We start from the raw sequence: 19,711 nt of genomic DNA, 5'->3' as shown, positions 1-19,711 counted from the left end.
GGGATATTGGTCCTCATTGAGAAATGTCTCTTTCAGGTGGGAATCCACTTTATAAAGAAACGACCTGGTAGCCTGTGTGATACTGTGCTTCTCGTGTATTAAAATGTCGAATAACATGCTTGTATTCAAGTCGGGGTTCACTGCGGTCAGACTATCTGAAGAACAAGAAATTGCTCTTCTTAAATGGCAGTGAAACAGGAGCTTTCTGTACTTTATTAACCAATAATTAGAAATAATGAGGATTTACATAGGAATTAAGGTAATTTGGAGCTTGCATACATTCTGACATGTTTAAATCTGTGAATGAGTTTTGCCTTCTATCTGTTCATCTATTCAGTGGTTTAGATTCTGAAAACAAGAATAAATAATGCAGAGAAAGCCCTACATATTTGAAATGTAAGTGGGAAAAATTACAGGAAAATGTAAGTATGTATGTATATATGATGTAAAAATGAACAGAAGAAGATTTGGAGTGATGGTGTCTAGGAGGCAGTAGCATTAAACTCTTGTCCTTCAAAAGGACTCTGAGTTTTGTAGCATGGTGACTGCATTGTATTTAGTGATGGAAAAGTGACATTTTGCTGGATGGAAATCATACCAGAACCATGGAAGACAGCTTTGTTTCCTAAAAACAAAGCAACTCCGTACCTGAAATATACTGGATTTTATTTGTTGGGCAAGGATTTTTTGTTGAGGTTGCACCTTCTCAAGTTGTACCATGAGTGTTCTCTATCATTTGTTCTCTTTTGCTTTTCTTAGCAAGTATAGCAATAACTATTGCATTATGGATGTTTAAAAAAGAAAAACAAAAAAGATTATGCTCTCAGAGGAAAGCAGATCAAGCCAATGCTGATGTTTTGCAGTCAGCCTCTTTGGGGCAATCTGAATCTCCATGTGGGGCAAGGCTTGCAGCTGCTTCCAAGCAGGTCCCTGCAACTTGTTTTGGATGCTTTGAGTTCTTGGTGCGTTCTCTCAGCCTGGGCAAACAGTGGAAAGGGAAGGCTAAGAGCTGAGTGAAGGCTGGGAGCTGTGAACAGTAAAATGCTATTCAGCGATAAGACAGTTCAGTGCCTTGTCTACCCTGTGAAGGCCTCTCTGGGGCAAACTGCAGCTTACTCCTTATGCCACTGGAGGGAAACCACAGCACAGCACAGGAGCTTTGAACATCTTCAGAGGGCAAGTGAAATGATGGCTTTGTTCAGGTTTGCCTGATGGAAATAATCTGCTATAGACTGCAAAAATGCTCTAAGATCCAGCAGGGCTGAATGAAACAAACGGTATGTGTGATTTGCTGGGGCAAACGTTATTACACTTCCCCCCCTCCCCCAACTAGAACAGTTTTCTAGCCGTGCTTTTTCCTTGCAGTTCAAGTTGTTTTACTTCTGGAGACTGTTCCTACTTGGGAATGCTCCGTTGTTACTGAGGCAGGGCAGGGGGACTAAAATTATCTAAAATCTTGGTATCTTGGTGCCTTCAAGAGATTCACATGTTCCTTCTGTTACTCTTCAGCAGTTAGATCATCTTGCTGAAGAGATTTACTGTTACGTGCCTTCACTAGCTGAACCCACCCTGACAAGCTCTGAAACACTTCAATGTCCTGCTCAGTGAATCTGCTGTTTGCAGATGGCATCAATTTGGAATCGGTCTGGTTTGTTGCTGCTTTCTGGTGTAGTGGGGATTGGTTCCCCGCCATCAGCATCTCTCGGGCAGGACAGATGGATGCTAATGTGTACTGGTAATGGGAGAGCACCCAGCCTGCAGGAGGTTGTCCTGTCTGCGGCTTATCTGCTCATCACTTAGTTTTAGTTTTAATTACAAACAGAAGTTAACGATTCTGTCATTCCTGACCTATCTTGGAGAGGTTTGCTGAAAGTTATGCCCATCGATTAGAAAAAACAAAAGCAAAAGAAGAAAACCCAAGCTGCTGCACACCTGACCGGTGATGAGCAATCAGACTTTTATGTGGTGTTGTCCTTCACCAGGTTTTACTGTAAACGCAAAGGAACTCTTCCTGTGGGAGAACACAATTCTGAACTTGACGGTAGGTCTCAGGGCCTCTACCCTTGCAGATCACTTGGCGTCACTAAACAGCAGCCCCGTTACCTGTTAGGAGAGTGTTTATGCTGGGGCTTCCAAGGAACCTTTCCCTGGCTTATGGCAGATGCCCAGCAGCAATGTCATCTGGTCTGCGATCAGACCTCTGGCCCTTCCCATTCCCAGCTCTCCAACATCTGCCCAGTAGCTCAGCGCTGTGTGGACCACACAGTTCCCTGTGGCAGGTTGCTCAAGAATCACTTCTCACAAAGGACTGTGCGCATGCATTTCCATGCCCCATCTTCCAAAGTTCAGAGGCCTGCGTGTCACTGAGCCTTTTGTGACGTCAGTGTGGTCCTCCTAAATGTGTTTAGAGTGCTGCTTCCTCCCTCCCCTGCCCCAGGAACAAAACTGCTTCCAATGAAACCTTGAAGAAGAGGTTCTCCAGGAACCAGCTGTCAGGATGTGCTGCAGATAGTGATCTCTTGTCATCTTGAAACTAGTTGAATTTACAAGAAGGAGAGACAGATATAATACATGTTTTATGAAGACCAGAAAGTGAAAACAAGAATTGTTTCAGAAAAATCTATGTTGTTGTAAGAGGTTAAAGGAACTGATCTAAACTACTGAGTGTTCAGGAGAAGGAAATCAATCATGGACACTCCTTGCTGATTTTGGGAAGCAAATGACACATGAGTTGCAGACCGTGAAGGAAGTTGATATCAATCTCTCTTTATTGCCCCTGCCTTGCAGTGCTATGTCTATACCTGGAACACTGTCTCAGTTTTTAGTGGTGTGTCATTGAAAAACTTTTCCCACTGTTTTTCCCAAATAAAGCTGAAAGGACTTGGGAAAGAGACCAGAAATAACAAAGCAACTGTTTCATCAGGAAAGAAATGAATTGTGGCTTTGCTTAGAGAAGTAGCTGCTGACAGAGAGTGAGGAATTTCTTTGCTTTTCATATTTTTCTCTGAATATTAGTGAGAAACCTGATTTTGCAAGAGTAGTTTCGAAAAGCATTGCTGGTGGACACCCTGGAGCTCTCAGAAGTGTGACATGATGCCCTGTGTGGGGAAGTGAAATCAGAACCATGAGAATATGATGCTGAATTCTTTTTCTAAGCTACCTCCACAGACCAGAAAGTCAGTCGTGAGTTGAGATGTTGCTTTCCAGCAATCAGGCAGTCACCCCATAAACCCATTCTGGGAGGTTTATTGGGCAAGTAAAAGAACAGACAGAAAAGGGTTAATCGAAGGTTGTTGTTCTACCAGCCTCTTATCTCCCTAAAAGGTAGAGGTTGCCTGGGGAAGCCCTTTCTGTCCCATTGACGTGGTATTTCACTCTCTAAATATTAATCCGACAAAGTTTTGTTATAATTCAGAACAAAATTGATGATACCACATTGCGCGGCATGGCGAGGACCTGCGTACTTGGAGTTCCTTGGTGGATCGCATCCGTCCCAGCAGTTATCGTGAGTCGGAAACAGGGACTGTCATGAGGTGCCATCCAGGACGTGCCACCTACGTTGGCTTCGTACATCTTGTGGGTTCCCCCATCCGTTAACAGTGTACGCAGGTGTCCTTAGCAGCCAGCATGGGAGCAGGTGTTAATGTGGTTTCGTGGTTTTCTTTCAACTGAAGCAGAATGCTGAGGGAGACAGGGAAGAAGTGAAGCCGTTCAGATTACTTTGAGTAATCCTTTTACAAATGTCACAGTATGACTGTTCATCACTTCAACCGACGCACAAGTTTGCAAAAGGCTAGATGACCTGATTTCTGTTGCAGCTTCTTGGAAAAGTCTGGATGTGTCAGCAAGAGACCTCATAACAGGCTAAAGAAACATGTGAAATCCATGGATCAGCTTTCTGCCTACCAGCAAATGAAATGTGCTGGTGTCACACTCGGGCTGCTCTGAAATGCCAGGCTGTCCTCGGATGGCGTGAGCCTCGGGCAAAAGGGGTCTTGCTTAAACTCTCCAGCCAGGTAAGCTGTGGTGCAGGGCTTTGTGCATGATTCAAATGAGTGGCAAGTTTTGCCCAAAATAAATATCTGCAAAAGGATGTGCCAAAGTCCCAGGGGAGTGTTGGAGAGTAACTGATACGTTTAATCACTGAGATGATGCATACTGACAAAGCAAAGCCCCGGTAGTTGGCTAAGGGATTACGTCAAAAGGTGTTACAAATCATCAGGATTACTTTGAGGAGCTACAAGTGATTGAGATAAACCAGCAGTAGAATTACAATCCATTTTAGAGTGGCCTGTGAAAATCAGCCCATCACCTGTTCTGTGCAGACCACAAATAAACGCAGCCCAGGCTGTGCCCTGCACTTATTCAGCAGCGCTCTCGGACCAAAACGTGGAGCCCCTTTGATTCCAGCTAGAGTCAGAGTTTTTTCTTTTACTATGATGGGTAGAAACTGATCCTACTGGAAGGGGCTTTGGATTCCTTTTGATCATCAGGGATGACTTCTCCTTCTGGGTAGCAGAATATTGGGTTTGATTTTCTTTGTTTGTAAATTGTGTATTTATCTCTTTGTAGGTCTGATCTTTAACAGCATTAAGAATAAGGCCCAAGAGATTCCCCTTCTTGAGATCCAGCGGCTGAAAGCTGGAGGGGAGAGGCTCGTTCTGGTGTTGCAGAAGGCAAATGCTCAAATGTTAATTCTCTGTAATGATATGCAAAATTATTTGGCTGCTGGCTCCAGAGGGAAAAAACCTCCACATCATCTCACCTCCTCACTACGGCTCCTTTCTATTTCCAGAGACTTTGCATTTGCTTTTTGAGTGCATGATCTGGTTTTGACTATTCACGAATGCCTGTTCATAGAGTCTCTTTGAGAATGAGGTGCTGCCACCCCCTTGGGGGTTGCTGGAGGATGAGGGGAGGCTGTTAGGGACAAGCTCTCCGTTCTCCCTTCCCCAACCACAAGTGCCCATGCTCTAGCTATAGCACACATTACTTTTCAAGATACCTCGTAGATAGTGTCTGGGTATAAACAAGGTGTTCGTGCCTGGGCTGTGTAGGTGGAATAATACCAACACAATAGATGTGACTATGCATGTGTGAACAAGTGTGAAAAGAATATTTGGGAACGCTGAGCATTGAGAGACGAGGACTTAAGGAGCCCAGTTCTTGCAAAGGAGAAAGGTACTACTATATAGGATTGCAGTTCAGACCCGCAGCTCAGCCATATGTGTAACAACTCTAAAAAACATAAAGAACACCACTCGTTGGGCCGTTGGGCCACCTAAGGCAAATCAGAGTACAAAATTTTCTAAACTGAATTCTTCTGCGATTCTATATTTGGTGTTTGACACTCAGTGGCCAGAGCTACCCGATAGAGCAGAGGACATACATGGGAATGGGAGATGCTTAACTGAAATACAAATTGTGACAGCTGCCAGAAAAGCCTCTTTAGAGGATGTCGGGCTGGCTTATAAAAACAGCCCGTATTGTCTTCGTCATAAGTCTTCAGAGCAGACAGAAAAGCCTGACCTGAGAGCAGCGAGGCTGTAAACATCAATTCCACAGAAAATGACTTGTGGGAGGATATTCTAGGCCCTTCAGTGTCTCTACATGGCAATGCTTGAGAATTTGTACATACCAAGCAAGTCTGTTTACGGACTGGCTACTGTTTCAGACTGGTGTCTTACCCATGTCTGTTATGAGCAAGCAAGGCTTTGCCGGCTGGTGGCTGCTATTCCCGTTTTACCTTGAGAGATGGGGCGGGTGGCGTTGCTCTACCAAAAAACAACTGTTTTCCTTCCTAGTTGCAAGCCTGCTGTTCAACATGCCAAGCCAGGGATGGCAGAGCCCTGCCTGAGGCAAGGTGGGGGCTGGGGTCCCGGGAGCCATGGGCTCTGCTGGTAGGAGAGGCTCTGAGGAGTTTGTGACCAGGAACCAGTAGGGTTTGTGTGACAGACAGCGGCAGCAGCCCAGCGTGCAGATCACAGGGCTCCCTTGCCCTTTTCACAGATTAGCAGGGGTGACATTAACAGGTGTAGTACAAAACCCATCAGATTTCTCAGCAGAGTGCTCTGTGCATTAGGATGTGACTTGTGTGTAGGTGTGTTTTCTTCTCTTCCATTGACAAGAAAGTTTAAAAACAGGAAAAAAAGCTAAACTTTTTGCTCAGCTAGCTATTTGGAATGAGTTGCACCTTCCCCCTTCTCTGTCTTGTGGCACCATTCCTGATAGGACAGCCGGTGTCTGGGAGGAAATGAAAAGGCAGGTTTTCAGGTACAAAGTATACGGTGCTCTTCACAGGCTTGGTAAGAGCTCTCCTGCTTTTACACCAAAAAGTAGGTAAATTCTGTGCTTTTCCTCCTCCCACCTACGCTTGGGGTACAGCAGCACCAGAGCAGGTGCAGCTGGAGTGTGGGGATGGAGAACTCTCCAGCATGTGCCTTCCTAGCACACAAAGCGCTTGGCAGGCATGCCCTGGGGTTTTCTTGCCTTCAGCGGGAATCTGAGATGGGGTGGGAGGCCAAAGTACGAGTCTGATGTATTTAAGCAGGGGCAGCACAGAGCGAGCAGGCACCGGCAAAAGCACTCCTGCGTGGCTCTGCCAAGCGCTGCACCCGTAAGGGTCAGCGCAGTTTCCACTGAGATCCTTGGTATCCAACACTTATGGCGAAGTGTCACCTAGTTTAGATGCCAACCTCCTCAGCTGCTGGATGTTGTTATCCCACAAAAACGTACTCGAAGTGTTTTAGTGTTACAGTTGGAGTCAGAGTGTCAACCTCAGCGCTCCCGAAGGGAGAAAGTTGAAGCTCTGAGCCAGCCTCCAGAATACATTGCCTAACCACCGAAACGCTGCTAGAACAGCGCAGGGTTAGTGCCCTCCTGGTGCGCGAGAGGTGGGACGGGGTCTCCCGCTGGGGTCCCTGGGCAGAGCGGGGGGCTGCTCGCATTCTCAGCTGGAACAGCCCCACGGGGCTGGTGGGGCTGCTTACAGCCACCGCGTGCGACAGCACATCTGGGCTGTCTTTGCGGGTTAAACTGTGCCCCCAACAGCCAGAGACAAATGCTGTTACTGGAAAGTTATTTAGCATTTACATCCAGGAACAGCGTGTCCTCAGGGGAATTTCCCTGCCTTTCCCCAGCGAAAAATAATAACTAAAAAAAACACTAAAATCCTCAACATACCTCTGTAATACCTGCGGCTGTGTGAGTCCCGCCTGCCTCCTTGATCCGCGCAGGTAAATACACTCTATAGCCCTGAGAGCTCCACTTCTCGTACGCAAAAGCGAAACGGGAGCGAAAGCGGCGTTCAGGCAACAGGGAGCGCCGGGCTGCGGGGACGGACCGGGAAGCGGAGCCGGTGCCCGCCGCGGCAGGAGCCCGGGAGGGGCGAGGGGCCGGGCGGGCCGGGATGCCGCCGGCCGCTTGCGCAAGAGGGGTCTTTCCCATGGGCTGGGGCTATAAAGGTGCTGCCCGCCGAGGGGAGCGGCGCGGCGCGGCGCGGTAAGGGCCGGGGAATGCGGGGCGGGAGCGCAGCCGAGCCGCTCCGGGGCACGGCACGACATGGGAGGGCACGGCACGACATGGGAGGGCACGGCACGACATGGGAGGGCACGGCACGACATGGGAGGGCACGGCATGGGATGGCATGGCATGGGATGGGAGGGCAGCCGGTCCCAGGGGATGGGGAGGGGAGCAGAGCGGAGGGAAGCCTCGGCTGCTCCTCTGCCACCTCACCTCCTTCTGCTCCCTCCTTGGCCACAGCCGCTGCCGTGGCTCCCACCTGCTCCTGGGCTGGAGGTGACTTTCCTCCTCTGAGTGCTTATGCATGTCAGGGTGATGAGCATGTCAGGAGCACAGCCGCAGCCTTCCACCAGTGAGCGGGTTCCCTGCTGCATCATAAGACTCTGCTTCTCGTCCTGGGCTGGGGAGAGCTGGCATCTTCCTTGGAGGAAGGGCTGTTAGAAAAGCAGACAAGAAAACTCAGCCTTTCACAACAGTCCTTACTGACCTCTCTCGTTTTCTGCTTTAAAGCTGGATGTCTAGATTGGCGCTGCTGCTACAGAGAGGAGCTCCAACACAGCTGCTGTCCTCAGAGTCAGCCCCAGCCTCTAAGGAACCCTCTATGTCTCCCCAGGTTTCTGATCACAGCACTCGGAGGCCCTTGGTGCTATGCTATCCTGCCACATGCCGAATTTAAGGTGTCCATCCAAGGTAACGTACCATCTGCTCTTAAGGTTGGGCATGCATGCTTTGAGAAGGAGAGGGGAGATAAACAAGACTCTGAGATTCTCCAGTCCTGTACTGGGTATCTGGGTTTCCAAAAAAGTTTCGAGTCCCTGTGGAGCACGCTTGTATTTGCTAGTTTAGAAAACTTCCCTTCTGCTTCTTGATCTGCAAAGGTCTTACCCCAAATGCTGGGGAACCGATGGGGTAAAAAGGGAAGGAGAATGTGCTGGAGCTGCTTTTTGTTCTGAAAGAGGGAAACGGGATTGTGAAGGCACCACAAAATGGGTTTCAGCAACATTGTTTGGGAAGGATGCTTTGTCACCTGGGATGGCAAGCACAGGGTGGTAGGACAGCACATGGCAGGCAGTGGCTGGTCCCCTGTACCATCCTTGCTTTGCTGCTGGGGCTGGGGAGAGCAGGAGGTGGGAGAATAATTTCTTGCATATACAACAGCAACGAATTCTGTAAGGCAGCAGCCACGTTTGCTGCTTCTGCCTCTGTGAGAGGATGAGTGAAGGGCTCTTTGCACTCTCTTTGCTGTAGTGGCTCTTTGCCCCCCTCCTCCTTTTCGTGGCTGAGCTCGGCTGCAGTGCCCCACCCACTTACCAATGGAAAGATGCTGTGACGAACAAGAAGCTTACCTGCCAGCAGTGCCCGCCAGGGACCTTCGTGGCACAGCACTGCACCAGCGACAGACAGACAGTGTGCGCACCCTGCCCAGATTTGCACTACACACAGTACTGGAACTACCTGGAGAAGTGCCGCTACTGTAATGTCATCTGCGAGGAGAAGCAGGTGGAGGTGCAGCAGTGCAATTCCACCCACAACCGCGTCTGCCAGTGCCAGGAGGGCTACTACTCGGAGATGGAGTTCTGCATCAAGCACTCCGAGTGTCCGCCAGGCTCTGGTGTAGAGAAACTAGGTAAGTTCCCTAGCCAGGCAGCTGTGGCAGTGGTGTGCGTGTTTGCATGGCTCTTGTCATCCTGAAATATCTGCTGGAGCTAAAAATCAAGGAGAAATACAGCGACTGATGCTTGCCTGTAGCCTGACCTCCTCCCTTTTTGCTCACCAGTGCAGTGCTGTCCTTGCTGGTGTATGAAAATGCTCTTTGCCCCTTTTCCAAGGAGTTGTTTGTTTGGTTTTTTTCCCCCACTTTCACTTTGAAAACCTTTGAAATCCCCCAGCACCACGCTTAGATGGGACGTGGCAATCGTGGTTGCCTGCTTCGCCTGCTGCGACAGGCAGAGCCGGGCTGTGATTCCCCTGTCCCTGGAGCAGCAGCTCGTCCTGACAGGGCTCTTGGCAGGTGCAAAGGTACAAGTGGCTCCTGCTCCTCTGTCAGCTCCCTCCTCCTTGCAGGCAGGTAGCCAGGGAATGGGGGGAATGCTAATTATCTGGACTGCAAAGGACTGCTAATGATGCAAGGGCTGGGCTGGTGATGGATTGTAGCTCTGGGGCTGGGTTTTGCGGTTTGTATTGAGTAATTTGGAGAGGGTGTATTCAAAACATGAAATGGATACATGGACAGGATCCAAAATAATAAAATCAGCCTTGTTCTGATTCACATCTGGGGGAGATTCACAAGTCTGAGACTCTGTCCCCTGGCGAGATGCAAGTCACAAGAGATTTTAGAGGGTTTATTTTTCCATTGTTTCCCCAGCAAAAATTGCCTGGTCCCTTAGTTGCCCCCATTTGTATGTGTGCTTACTTTCTAAAAATACAAGTTTCCTATGAATGGATTTCCCTCTCACTCTCCCCTGAATCACCAAGGACAGGGCCCTGTCTGGAAACCACAGCTGGGTATAATAAAGCATTGTGGGCAGCATCAGCAAAACCAGCGTTATCTTGCTTCATGCTTTGAAGTGTGGAGGCTTTTGAAGTCCTCCCATGTGCAGCACAGAAGAGCACCAGGCTCCCAGGCCAGAGGAGAAAGAGCTGTTTTCTTCAGCTGATGCTTATGGTTCAGGCTTGGGGTTTAATTTTTCTATAGGACATGACTGTTAGAAAATGCAGTAATGCAACAAAAGGCAAACTATGTCTCCAAGCAATGCAGGGAAGGCTTTTGAAATTAAACAACAAATTTGGCTGGAGCGTTGGTGGTAGGTCTGAGGAGCCATGGGAGCAAGCATTTGAGGAGAAGCTAACTTTTTGTTATTATTATCTACTTTTTACAAATGGCTTGTTGTGTGGAGAATGATAGCACCCCAGCCCAGACACCTGAACGTCACAGCAAGGACTGAGCACCCAGCGTGGGTGGGCAGAGCCTTGGGGCTGTGAGTGCTTGTGTCTGGACGGGGATGATGCGGACCCTGTGACTGTGGAGCGGTGGCTGCGGGGCTGTGAGCAGACCTCGCTGGCTTTCGGGTTGGATGGGCACTGGGATCTGTGTGCGGTTCCTCTGGCGACACTGGGTGTTTTTGGATTTCCCATTTGCAAATACTGGCTCAGGTGTTGGGGTCATCAGCTGGGCCTGCTAGGATTTATTCTGGTAAAGCCAAAGTGATGGACTCAAATGGGTTGCAACAAGGTAGAAACCTTGTTCTTAAGCAGATGTATGAAGAGGAGATAAAAGGGGGGGTGAAATTTTCTCCTGTCAGGTCCATTCCCTCCTCTCCCAAGGAACGTGCGAGGCACCCTGGTGCAATCGCACCTGTGTGGCGCCATCCCCGTGAAACAGAGGTGGGTCTGGCCCAGAGCCCGGGTGGGAAACTGCAGCACTGCAGAAGCGAGCAGAGCTTTTACCTTGTCAGCAACTTTTACTTTCGCTTGGCCAGGAGCCTCCTGACTCTGCTGTGAATCAAAGGGCTGGTTTGGCATTCAGCTTAGCCATCATCCCAGCTGGTGTCACCTACCCAGGATGTAGCCCTTTTCAGTAGCAGATGGGACCTCCTGTTGTGTCTGGAGGCTGGTGACAACTTATCAGAATGTTCAAAATGTTTTTGACTGGGAGATGACTGGGCAAAGCGTTGCTGTTTGCCCTACAAGTGGATGCATGCTTCCCAGGGGAGCTGCAGGCAGTGATCATTTCCAAAATGTCACCCTTGTGCACAAACAGTGTCTGGCACTCTTTGCTCTGCCAGCATTGGCCTCAGCTCCTGCCCCTGCTCCCTTGCCGGCTCGTCACTGCAAGGAGCGTGGCTGGGGAGGAGAAGGCTGATGGTGCCCTTGCCTCCCCTCCCTGTGCGCAGGTACCCCCTTCGAGAACACCCAGTGCCGCCCCTGCCCCCCCGGCTTCTTCTCTTCCTCCAACTCCAGCACCAAGCGGTGCCAGCCGCACCAGGACTGCAAGCAGCAGGGGAAGGTGACCAACGTGAAGGGCAACCAGTACCACGACACCCTCTGCACCTCCTGCACACCTGGGAGAAGCAACAGCACGCAGGGACCAGGTAAGCCACCGCTCTGTGGGCGGAGAGGGGGATGCCGGGACCACAATGCTGCCAGGGCAAGAGCAAACTTTCTGGTGACTTTTTTTCCTACTTAGATGCAAAATTAGGTGAAACAGCTTGTACAAGTGTGGAGTGATCCATAACTAATAATAATTATGGATAAAATATAGACTGTGTGCCTTCTTCCCCTTCAAAGTTCAGTCATGTAGGGCAGGGACAGGGTACAGAGCTAAAGCTCTTACCAGGGACTGGGATAACAGGGGATGCCAGGACAGAGGACAATTTCAGCAGCCATTTGGCTGTAACTAAAACTTGCAGTGACAACCAATGGTTGGCGGTCATGTAAACAGACGCGGTGTGAAGTGCTGTGCCACCCTGGCATGCCTCCTGCTCTCATTTCTCCTGGCCTTTCAGCTTGTTTTCCAGGAAGCTTTTATTGCAGCCACAACTTGGTCTCATGCAGGTTGAATGGAGCAGAGTCCAAGGTACATTAGAGCCGAGCATAGGGTGGATTTTGACCTGTTAGGTCAAAATAGAGACATGGTGTGAACTGTGTACCATGATAGTGCAAACATACTGCTGAGCCTCAGTGGAGGCTGAAGGTTGGGCAGGAGCTGAGAGTGAGCACAGATCATAGAATCATAGAATGCCAGGTTGGAAAGGACCTCCAGGACCATCTGGCCCACCTTTCCTGGCAAAAGCACAGGGCAAAGGAGCAGGGGAGAGTGATGGGCTGGCTCCAGGGGTGCTTTGTAACATGCACCCCAACAAGTTATGGGATGAGAATGGGCCTGAAAACCATCTCAAGAGCCTGATGTCAGTTTTGGTGAGGCAGGCAGCTGTTTCTAACCACCCTCTCTACCCTGAGCATCCAGCCAAGATACACGGGGACAAATTCAGTGTAATTGATCTGGGTGCTAGTGAACCTGCACCCTTGGACTTCACATCCTGAAAACTTCCAGTGCTGGGGACTCAGCTGCATCCCTGGGGAGGTTGTCCCAGTGATTGACTCTTCTCACTGTCAAAAAAAATTAATTTCTTCCATCAAGATGAAGTTTGAGCTTCAATACGAGCTTCTCCTCCATGGTGATGCAGCAAGGAGGCTGTTCCCCCCAGCAGCATGTGAGAGGAGCTCTTGCCTTTCCAGCCTCTCCTGGCACAGCCAACAAAGGGCACTTCTCCTTATGAAGCCTGACTCACACCATGAGCTCCTTGCCAGCAGTGTGATTCCACCAGAGAGAGGAGATAGAAAGCTCTGTCATCAGCAGAATGCTGTCCCGGGGAGGGGGGGGCAGTCAGGTGAGAGCAGCATCACCAGCACGTGTGTTGCCACTCGTTAGTCAACGGCACCCACAGCCAGACCAGCCATTCAGCTATTTTTAGAGCGAGAGGAGGCCTGTCAGCAATGGGAGCCGAGGGATATTTTTAACTCTGGTTCATGGTGATTTCACTCGGGAGGCGCACAGGCACCTGCCTTCCTCCCTGCTGCAGTAGCAATTCCAGGAACAAGTCAGTATAAACCCCAAATTTGCAGGCGAGGCAGAATCTGGGCAAGGGAGCCTGACCCACCCCGCTATAACCAGTGAAACCATTCCCAGCTTACAAACAAGCACAAAACTGGGCTTGATTGAGTAATTGTTTGGCCTTGATCTCTTGAAAAGTCTTTGTGATTTAATTCCTTGTGCTGGATGCGCTCCTGCAGTGCTTTAACCAGCTGGAGCAGGGTCTGTCCAAAAGCTCTGATCTGGGCTGTGCTTGGGGCTTGTCCTCTCCTGAGATGTAGAATCTGCATGATAAAACAGAAACTCACAGAAAAAATAGTGTGTGAAAACAGTTACTGCGATTACTTCTGTTTTTCTGTAGTTTCCCTCTTCCCCTACTTCCCAGCAGGGAGGAGCATGGAAAAGGTACATTTACTTTTTTTTAAATTACAGGAACTTTTAGGTGTTGTTTTCTAACTGCCCTGTTAAGGACGGGCTGCTGCTGAGAAATCCAGGCTGCAGTAATGGCTGGACCCAGCCCTCCAGGGCAGTTAGCTGGCCGAGATCAGCCTTGGCCAGTTAATGATGCTGTATTTGGTGCTTTCCTCCATGTTCTTCCTTCCAATCTCACTTTTCCCACTTGAAAAATGCTTACTCTGACCTGCTGGTTCCACTGCACACCTGCCGGCAGCACGAGCCGGCTGCCCTCCCTCTTCCCGCTTGATTTAGGCGAAGGATGAGCCCACTGCAAGCTCAGAGCCCCATCCAGCCTGACCTTGAACATTTCCAGGGGTGGGGCATCTGCCACCTCTCTGGGCAGATGTCCCATGGAGAGGCTCAGTGGGGCTGTGACTTGCCCTCCTGGTGTCCCATGTTACCCTCCCTTTAACCTCCGGGCGGTCTTGTCTCACCAGCTCCAGGAGACGATGACTGTGAGCAAGCCGTGATAGACTTTGTGGCATACCAGAACATCCCTATCAAAAAGGTGAAGCGCCTGCAGCAAATCCTGGAGCGCTCGCCTAGGAAGCCAGCGCTGGCCACCAAGGCACTCATCCAGGAGAAGTTCAGGGCTTTCCTCACCCACCTGAAAGAGGTGCGCTCCGAGGTCACCAAGGACCTGCTGAACGCGCTGCAAGATGCGAAGCTGCACTCTGTCAAGGAGAAGGTCCGCAAGCGTTTCCTCCTGTACTGAGAACACGAACTGAACTTTTTGGGTGGTTTTGGGGGGTTTTTGTGGTTTGTTTTTTTTTTTTCTTCTGTGGCTTCATTAATTTATTAAGCATTCCAAACCTAACTTGAAGTACAGTGTATTGACGAATGATGGGTCAGGGTTGAAGCATGCAGTGGCAGCTGCCATGGGTCTTCCTCTGCATGTGGCTGCATTGTTGCCTCCGGGATGGGATGCTGTGAGCAACAGCATCCCTGTGCCAGCAGCTGGTGCAGCTCCTGGCTGATTTTCCAGCCCTCAGCAAGGGACAATATTTTATCAGAAGAGAAACATGCAGCCAGGGTAATTTTTTCTGGGGAAGAACCCCGCTCCCCCTTTTAGGCAACTGTCTGGCTTTGTTTTAAACTGTGTGATTCTGTTTCAGTTGGTTTTATTTTGTTGTTGTTATTTAACAGTATTTCCCACAGAGGATTCACTTGCATTTATTTGTCATGCTTTAGTTCGGAGAAAGGCGTTTACTGCTGAGACAGACACTGGGTGAGGGATGTCCCTGGAGTCACTGGTACAGCCACCTTTAAATTAATTTCTAAACTACCTGTTTTTATACCATATGTGAGAAATGTTTTCTAAAGAAAGAAATCAAAGAAGTTATTTTGTTATATGATTCTCTGTCACCAGAGTCCTTTCCTAGTCTCATTTGGAGGAGGGAGGTGGTGTTGCGAGTCCCAGACCATCAGCTTCTGACTCCGCTTACCCTTGCCCACTTGTTACACGTGCTTCACCCCGTAATCACACGACATCAGCCATCCGCGCGACACGACAGCCCACCGAAACCAGCCCCCATGAGTCACGGCAAGGCTGAATGGGAGCAGGATGTAGCTTCTCTGCATTGGGATTTGTTGTGGGTGTGCAGCCAGGGTGAGGGTCACCTCTCTTGGGTCAACCCAACCGTGTCCCCCTGAGCTCCAGGTCTGTCCCCAGACCTGACCAGATGGTACAGCAAATGAAGAGGCACTTAGCCAAGAGCCATGCCTTGGGGCACTTGTGCTGACTGAAGGCGGGGGTTTTTCAAGCCTTGCAGATGTCACTTAGGGAAGTCAAGAAGGGTGACCCTCTCAGGCATTTTCCAGCCTGTGGCAATGATGACAGAGCCTACATTTTTTTCTGCCTTGAATGAGTTTGGCCTTTTAATAGCTCTTTTTTAGCTGAGTCGTTGCCAGGAATAGTTTGTGGTTCAAAAGAGGAATATTTTCCCTCAGCTGTTTAAAGCACTCTGAAACATGTGCTATGTGGAAGTGCCCCCACACTTCCCCCGTGCGAGGAAGGCTGACATAACTGAGAACAAGAGGGGATTTTAACCTCCCCTTGCTGCCCACATACACGTCCCAGGCTCTTCCTGCTGCAGTGACAAGTTGTTCATCCATGCCAGGCTGGATGAATGGGGCTGATCCTGGGGGCAGCACTTGCCTTTTCGCTGCTCCAGAGCTCCAGAGTCCCTGGACGTCTGCTTGCCTGGCTGTGCAGACTGGCAGCTGGGGATCCCAGGCTTGCAATTATCTCACGCTGTTTTTGGGCTCTGGGGATGAAGCAGTTCAGTGAACCTGACATTGCCTTGGGTCAGTTCAGCCAGGGACAAAGAGAAGCAGATGGCGGAAAAGCAGCAGAGGGGACCCCTCACTCACACCTCTGCACTGAGCCAGGGCTGATCCTGGCAATCCCCTCACAGCTTTGTCAAGCCTGGCCTTGAAATCTTACAATAATAAACAGATAACCACAGACTGGGCAGTGATCCCCTGCTTCTCCCAGCACACGTCCTCTCAGCTGGGCTTGCCCTGGCCTGGAGAAGAGCCCAGGAAACATCTCTTCTGCTGAATGTCAGTGCAGATGAGGGGTCGTTTGGTTTTTTTGTGTTGTTTTGCTGTTTTTATTTGACATCACCTGTGCTCTGTCCTGGACGTCAGTCTGCACAGATCCTTTGTCCATTCAGATAAAGCAAATGCAGTAGCTGCTTTTATAGGCTTGCTCCCACCAGGGGTTTGCAGGAGTTTATGTCCCATGCCCATGTGTAGGTGCGAGGGTGAGGAGAGCCACCTGGCTTCTTCCCATCCCCCTGTGAAGTGACGCCTTGCTGAGCCCCTGTGGCCCTCCAAGCATGGGCTGACCATGTCTGACCCGTCCTTGGAGGGGAGACGATGGCTGTCTGCCACCCGTGTGCCATGCCAGACTGCAGTGGGGGCCACAGACCTCAGCTCGCTGGAACAGGAGAGGATGGTTAAATACCTGGGGATCGCCCAGCCTGTGTCGGATGAGCTCTGCACTGCCAGGCTCCCCCAGCTGTCGGCCAGCACAACCAGGACAGAGGGTCAGGGGAAGGCAGGTGATGCCCTCTGTCATCTGGCAGCTTCCCAGCTCGGTGCCACCAGTGTGACTTGATCTTCCAGGATGTCTCGTGAGCACCCACGTGTTGTTATCTTGCTCTGCCGAGGTGGTTTTCACCTGACGGTGGCTTGGTGTGTGTTTAGGTGCTGGTGTCTTACAATCCAGCGCAGGCAGGTTGGAGCATCCCTTCGGGAGCTTTCCAGGCAGGTGAGGTTTTGGGCACCTGTGCCTTTTGCAGGCTGTTTATAGGCAGTGCTAGACCCCCAGGTTTCCTTGCTGCTGTAGTCTGCAGCCTCCCCCCGACCAGGGTCCCCTCATGCTCAGTTAGTTGGAATTTGTGCAGAGCAAAGTTACTCCTTACATGGGCTCACAGATAATGTGACAGCAGGGGATCTTTCTGGTAAATATTGACCTTTAGAACAGCATCCAAACACCCCAGCACATGAGTCCTGCTTGGTTTCCAGGAAATGCACTTTGCTGGAAAAGCCTGCATGAGCACTGTGCGGTGCTGGCCCCAGCTCTCCCCGGCAGCCTCCCTGGCTCCACTCCCACTCCCTCGCAGCCAGACCATGGCAGGCAGTCACAGACCAACCTCAGACTTATCATAAATTTAACTGGTTGAAAAGGTGAAATAACATGAGAGAATTAAAAACCCCTTCTGGTTTCCACTGAAGTTTCCAAAGCCCAGAGAGAGAAGAGGAACAGTTGGCAGTGTGAGCTTCTTCCCAATAATTTATGTGACTGCTTGCCTTATAAGCCCTGGCTAAGGACAAGTACATGGTAACATTTACATGTGGATGCCCCTCTCTCCTGGGAATGACTCAGGTATTTTGTACACAGAAGGAATTTTCCCAAATGCTATGGCCCAAAGGCCAAGGCCAGGCTATTCTCTGAGTCGGGCTTCCCTATCACCCTATGCTGTTAAACAGTTAAAGGAGGAAACCCCCGCCACAAAACCACTAGTTTATTTAAACTGCTGAGGTACGGCCGTGTGTTAGATCTGTGCCATGGGCAGACTCCGACAGCTCTCACTGCAGCCAGGTGTGGCAATGACTCAGGGCAGCAGCAGCTCCTCAAACCCATGAAACTGCCGTTGGCAGGAGCCGACTTCCTCAGCGCGAGAGCGGTTCGGACATGTTACACTTCAACGTAACGAGAATACCGTGTGTGCTGGCTCAGTGCCGGAGGGTGTGAAACAAGTTAGGTAACCCTAGGTAAGGTTTACCCCTAGGTAAGGAGTCAGTGGGAGTTTTTCTCGTGAGGTCATGTGTAGCTGGTTCATGCCTCAATGTCACAAACAAGAAGAGCCGGGATTGCTAGAGGAAACCAAGGGGGGGATTTTTCAAGGTGTGCAGAGGGACGCAGCGGGGACACGGCAGCACAGACTCATAATCCTGCTTATCAAAAGAGACTCCAGCCACCCCTGCCCCTGGGTTTACAACCTAGTCACAAGACAGGTGAATGCACCATTCTGCCTGCAGGTTTCCCCACATTTTTGTTTTGCCAGAGGTGCTTCTTTGCCCCCGCCCCTGCCCTCTCATGGCAGCCGGCAGTAAGGGGTGGGCTGAGCCCTCCAGGCACTGGTGGGAGAGGACCTGGGGAGTGCTAACACACAACAAACTTGTTTGAATTCACCCATCACTATTCCAAAGAGGTGCCCATTTTGTCTTCTTTTGAAGCATGCATCTTTTTTTCTCCTGATTGTAGGTTTTTTTCTTCTGATTGTAATCCCCTGTGTTGCATGCCCAGGCTTTCCCTGCTGAGACTCATCCCTTGCTGCTGCATGTTATTTCTGCAGCGACCCAGTGATGAGACCAAGCTCCTTCGGTGCCAGTGCTGCCAGTGGAGCGTGCTGGCCGTGCCAGGGAAGCAGAAGCGAGACTGAGGAAGTCGGTCGTGTCCAAGAGCAGGAGGAGAGAGAGAGCTGAAGCGCGCAGAGCAAACCAACCGTGCGCAGTTCAGGGTTGCCTGAACTGGGGTGCCAAAGGATGTGACCTGAGAGAGGACCCTTGACACAGGCGGGGAAACGGGTGACGGAAATGCTCAGGACAAAGCCTTTGCCATGAAGCCCACCTGGTATCGCAGCACTGGTTTTCATTTACACCTCTATTATTTTCCAGTCCTCCTTTGCTGCAGGTCTTTGTATGTGTTTCTGTGGAGACTCTATCTAAGCTGCCCATGGCTTTCAGGAGGTGAAGTCTCAAAACAAGCAGGAGAAGGAGAAGCTGCATTCCTGTTTCTTACAGAAAATGGTTGCTGAGGTGCAACTGACCTGCTCCACATCACCGGCGAGTGTGCTGGCTGCACCAGGGCATCGAGCTCGGCCTACTCTGCCTGTGGCATGTCTCCTCTCGCAGCGCCCGGAGGCCCATGCCTGGGCTCAGGTGCCACCAGCCTCAGACACACACACTTGTGGGACAAGGGAGGTGCTTTTCCCCCATGGGGTCTCACCCCTCATTCCCCTACCCCCATTTCCTCCCCTCCTCAGTTTGTAATTTCTGTTTCCCTTCTGTGATCAAGGAGCTTCCTGAGAGTGGGATGTTTCAAAGAGAAAACAAGAGGATGCACAGCTGACATGACCCGTTCCCAACCTGGGCTGGTCGGACACAGGGGAACCGAAAGGTCAGGACCGTGGCGGGCTGCCGTCGGCTCGGCACACCAGGTGAGGAGATGGACCAAGTGCTCTTGGGCTAAGCGTGGCTCATAGCCATTGATCTCCACCTGGCCAGAGCTGGATGAAACTCTGCCTCCTAATCACTCTTCCTCATATTTCTTTTAATGAAATGAGAATTTTTTCCTTGTGTCAACAAAAACCAGAATTTGACTGATAAATCCTTTCAATGAAAATGTAAAGACCTTAATGAAAGACATTAGTGAAAAGAAAACAGTTTGGTTTGCTGGTATCACACCTATTAGAGAAGCTCAAACACTTTGGCAGCCTGATGACCCTACAAGTGTTGCTGAAGGGTCCCCACTTCAGAGCCATGTCTGCCCTTGGGGCGCAGTGAGGGATGGGGACTCGCTCCCCCCGCCCCTTCCCCCGCTGCCCAGCTACCCACGTTGGTCCCCAA

General features: G+C 50.4%; 1 protein-coding gene and 1 long non-coding RNA gene across 4 annotated transcripts; one reads left to right on the top strand and one right to left on the bottom strand.

Moving 5' to 3' along the window:
- Positions 1 to 3,230: 3,230 nt before the first annotated feature.
- On the bottom strand, positions 3,231 to 7,312 carry LOC135315712 (uncharacterized). Its single transcript, XR_010375211.1, has 2 exons — positions 7,183 to 7,312; positions 3,231 to 3,681 (listed from the first exon to the last, which is right to left on the bottom strand). It is a non-coding gene; the product is annotated as an uncharacterized LOC135315712 (long non-coding RNA).
- Positions 7,217 to 14,925, top strand: TNFRSF6B (TNF receptor superfamily member 6b). 3 transcript variants are annotated; one of them, XM_064465467.1, is made up of 6 exons: positions 7,217 to 7,235; positions 8,135 to 8,211; positions 8,770 to 9,148; positions 11,415 to 11,612; positions 14,008 to 14,258; positions 14,762 to 14,925. In XM_064465467.1, exons 2-6 carry the CDS (start codon positions 8,170 to 8,172, stop codon positions 14,837 to 14,839), a joined length of 948 nt encoding a protein of 315 aa, XP_064321537.1. In that variant the 5' UTR covers positions 7,217 to 7,235; positions 8,135 to 8,169; the 3' UTR covers positions 14,840 to 14,925. The 3 variants fall into 3 exon arrangements, with proteins under 3 accessions (XP_064321537.1, XP_064321536.1, XP_009501315.2); XM_064465466.1 differs by lacking the exon at positions 7,217 to 7,235 and adding an exon at positions 7,482 to 7,500; XM_009503020.2 differs by lacking the exon at positions 7,217 to 7,235 and having other exon boundaries at positions 7,941 to 8,211; positions 14,008 to 14,925.
- Positions 14,926 to 19,711: the final 4,786 nt, after the last annotated feature.

This window comes from Phalacrocorax carbo, chromosome 14, assembly GCF_963921805.1.
Source record: "Phalacrocorax carbo chromosome 14, bPhaCar2.1, whole genome shotgun sequence".
Taxonomy (NCBI): domain Eukaryota; kingdom Metazoa; phylum Chordata; class Aves; order Suliformes; family Phalacrocoracidae; genus Phalacrocorax; species Phalacrocorax carbo.
The sequence above is the reverse complement of the archived record's forward strand: the minus strand, read 5'-3'. Positions and strand labels throughout refer to the sequence as shown.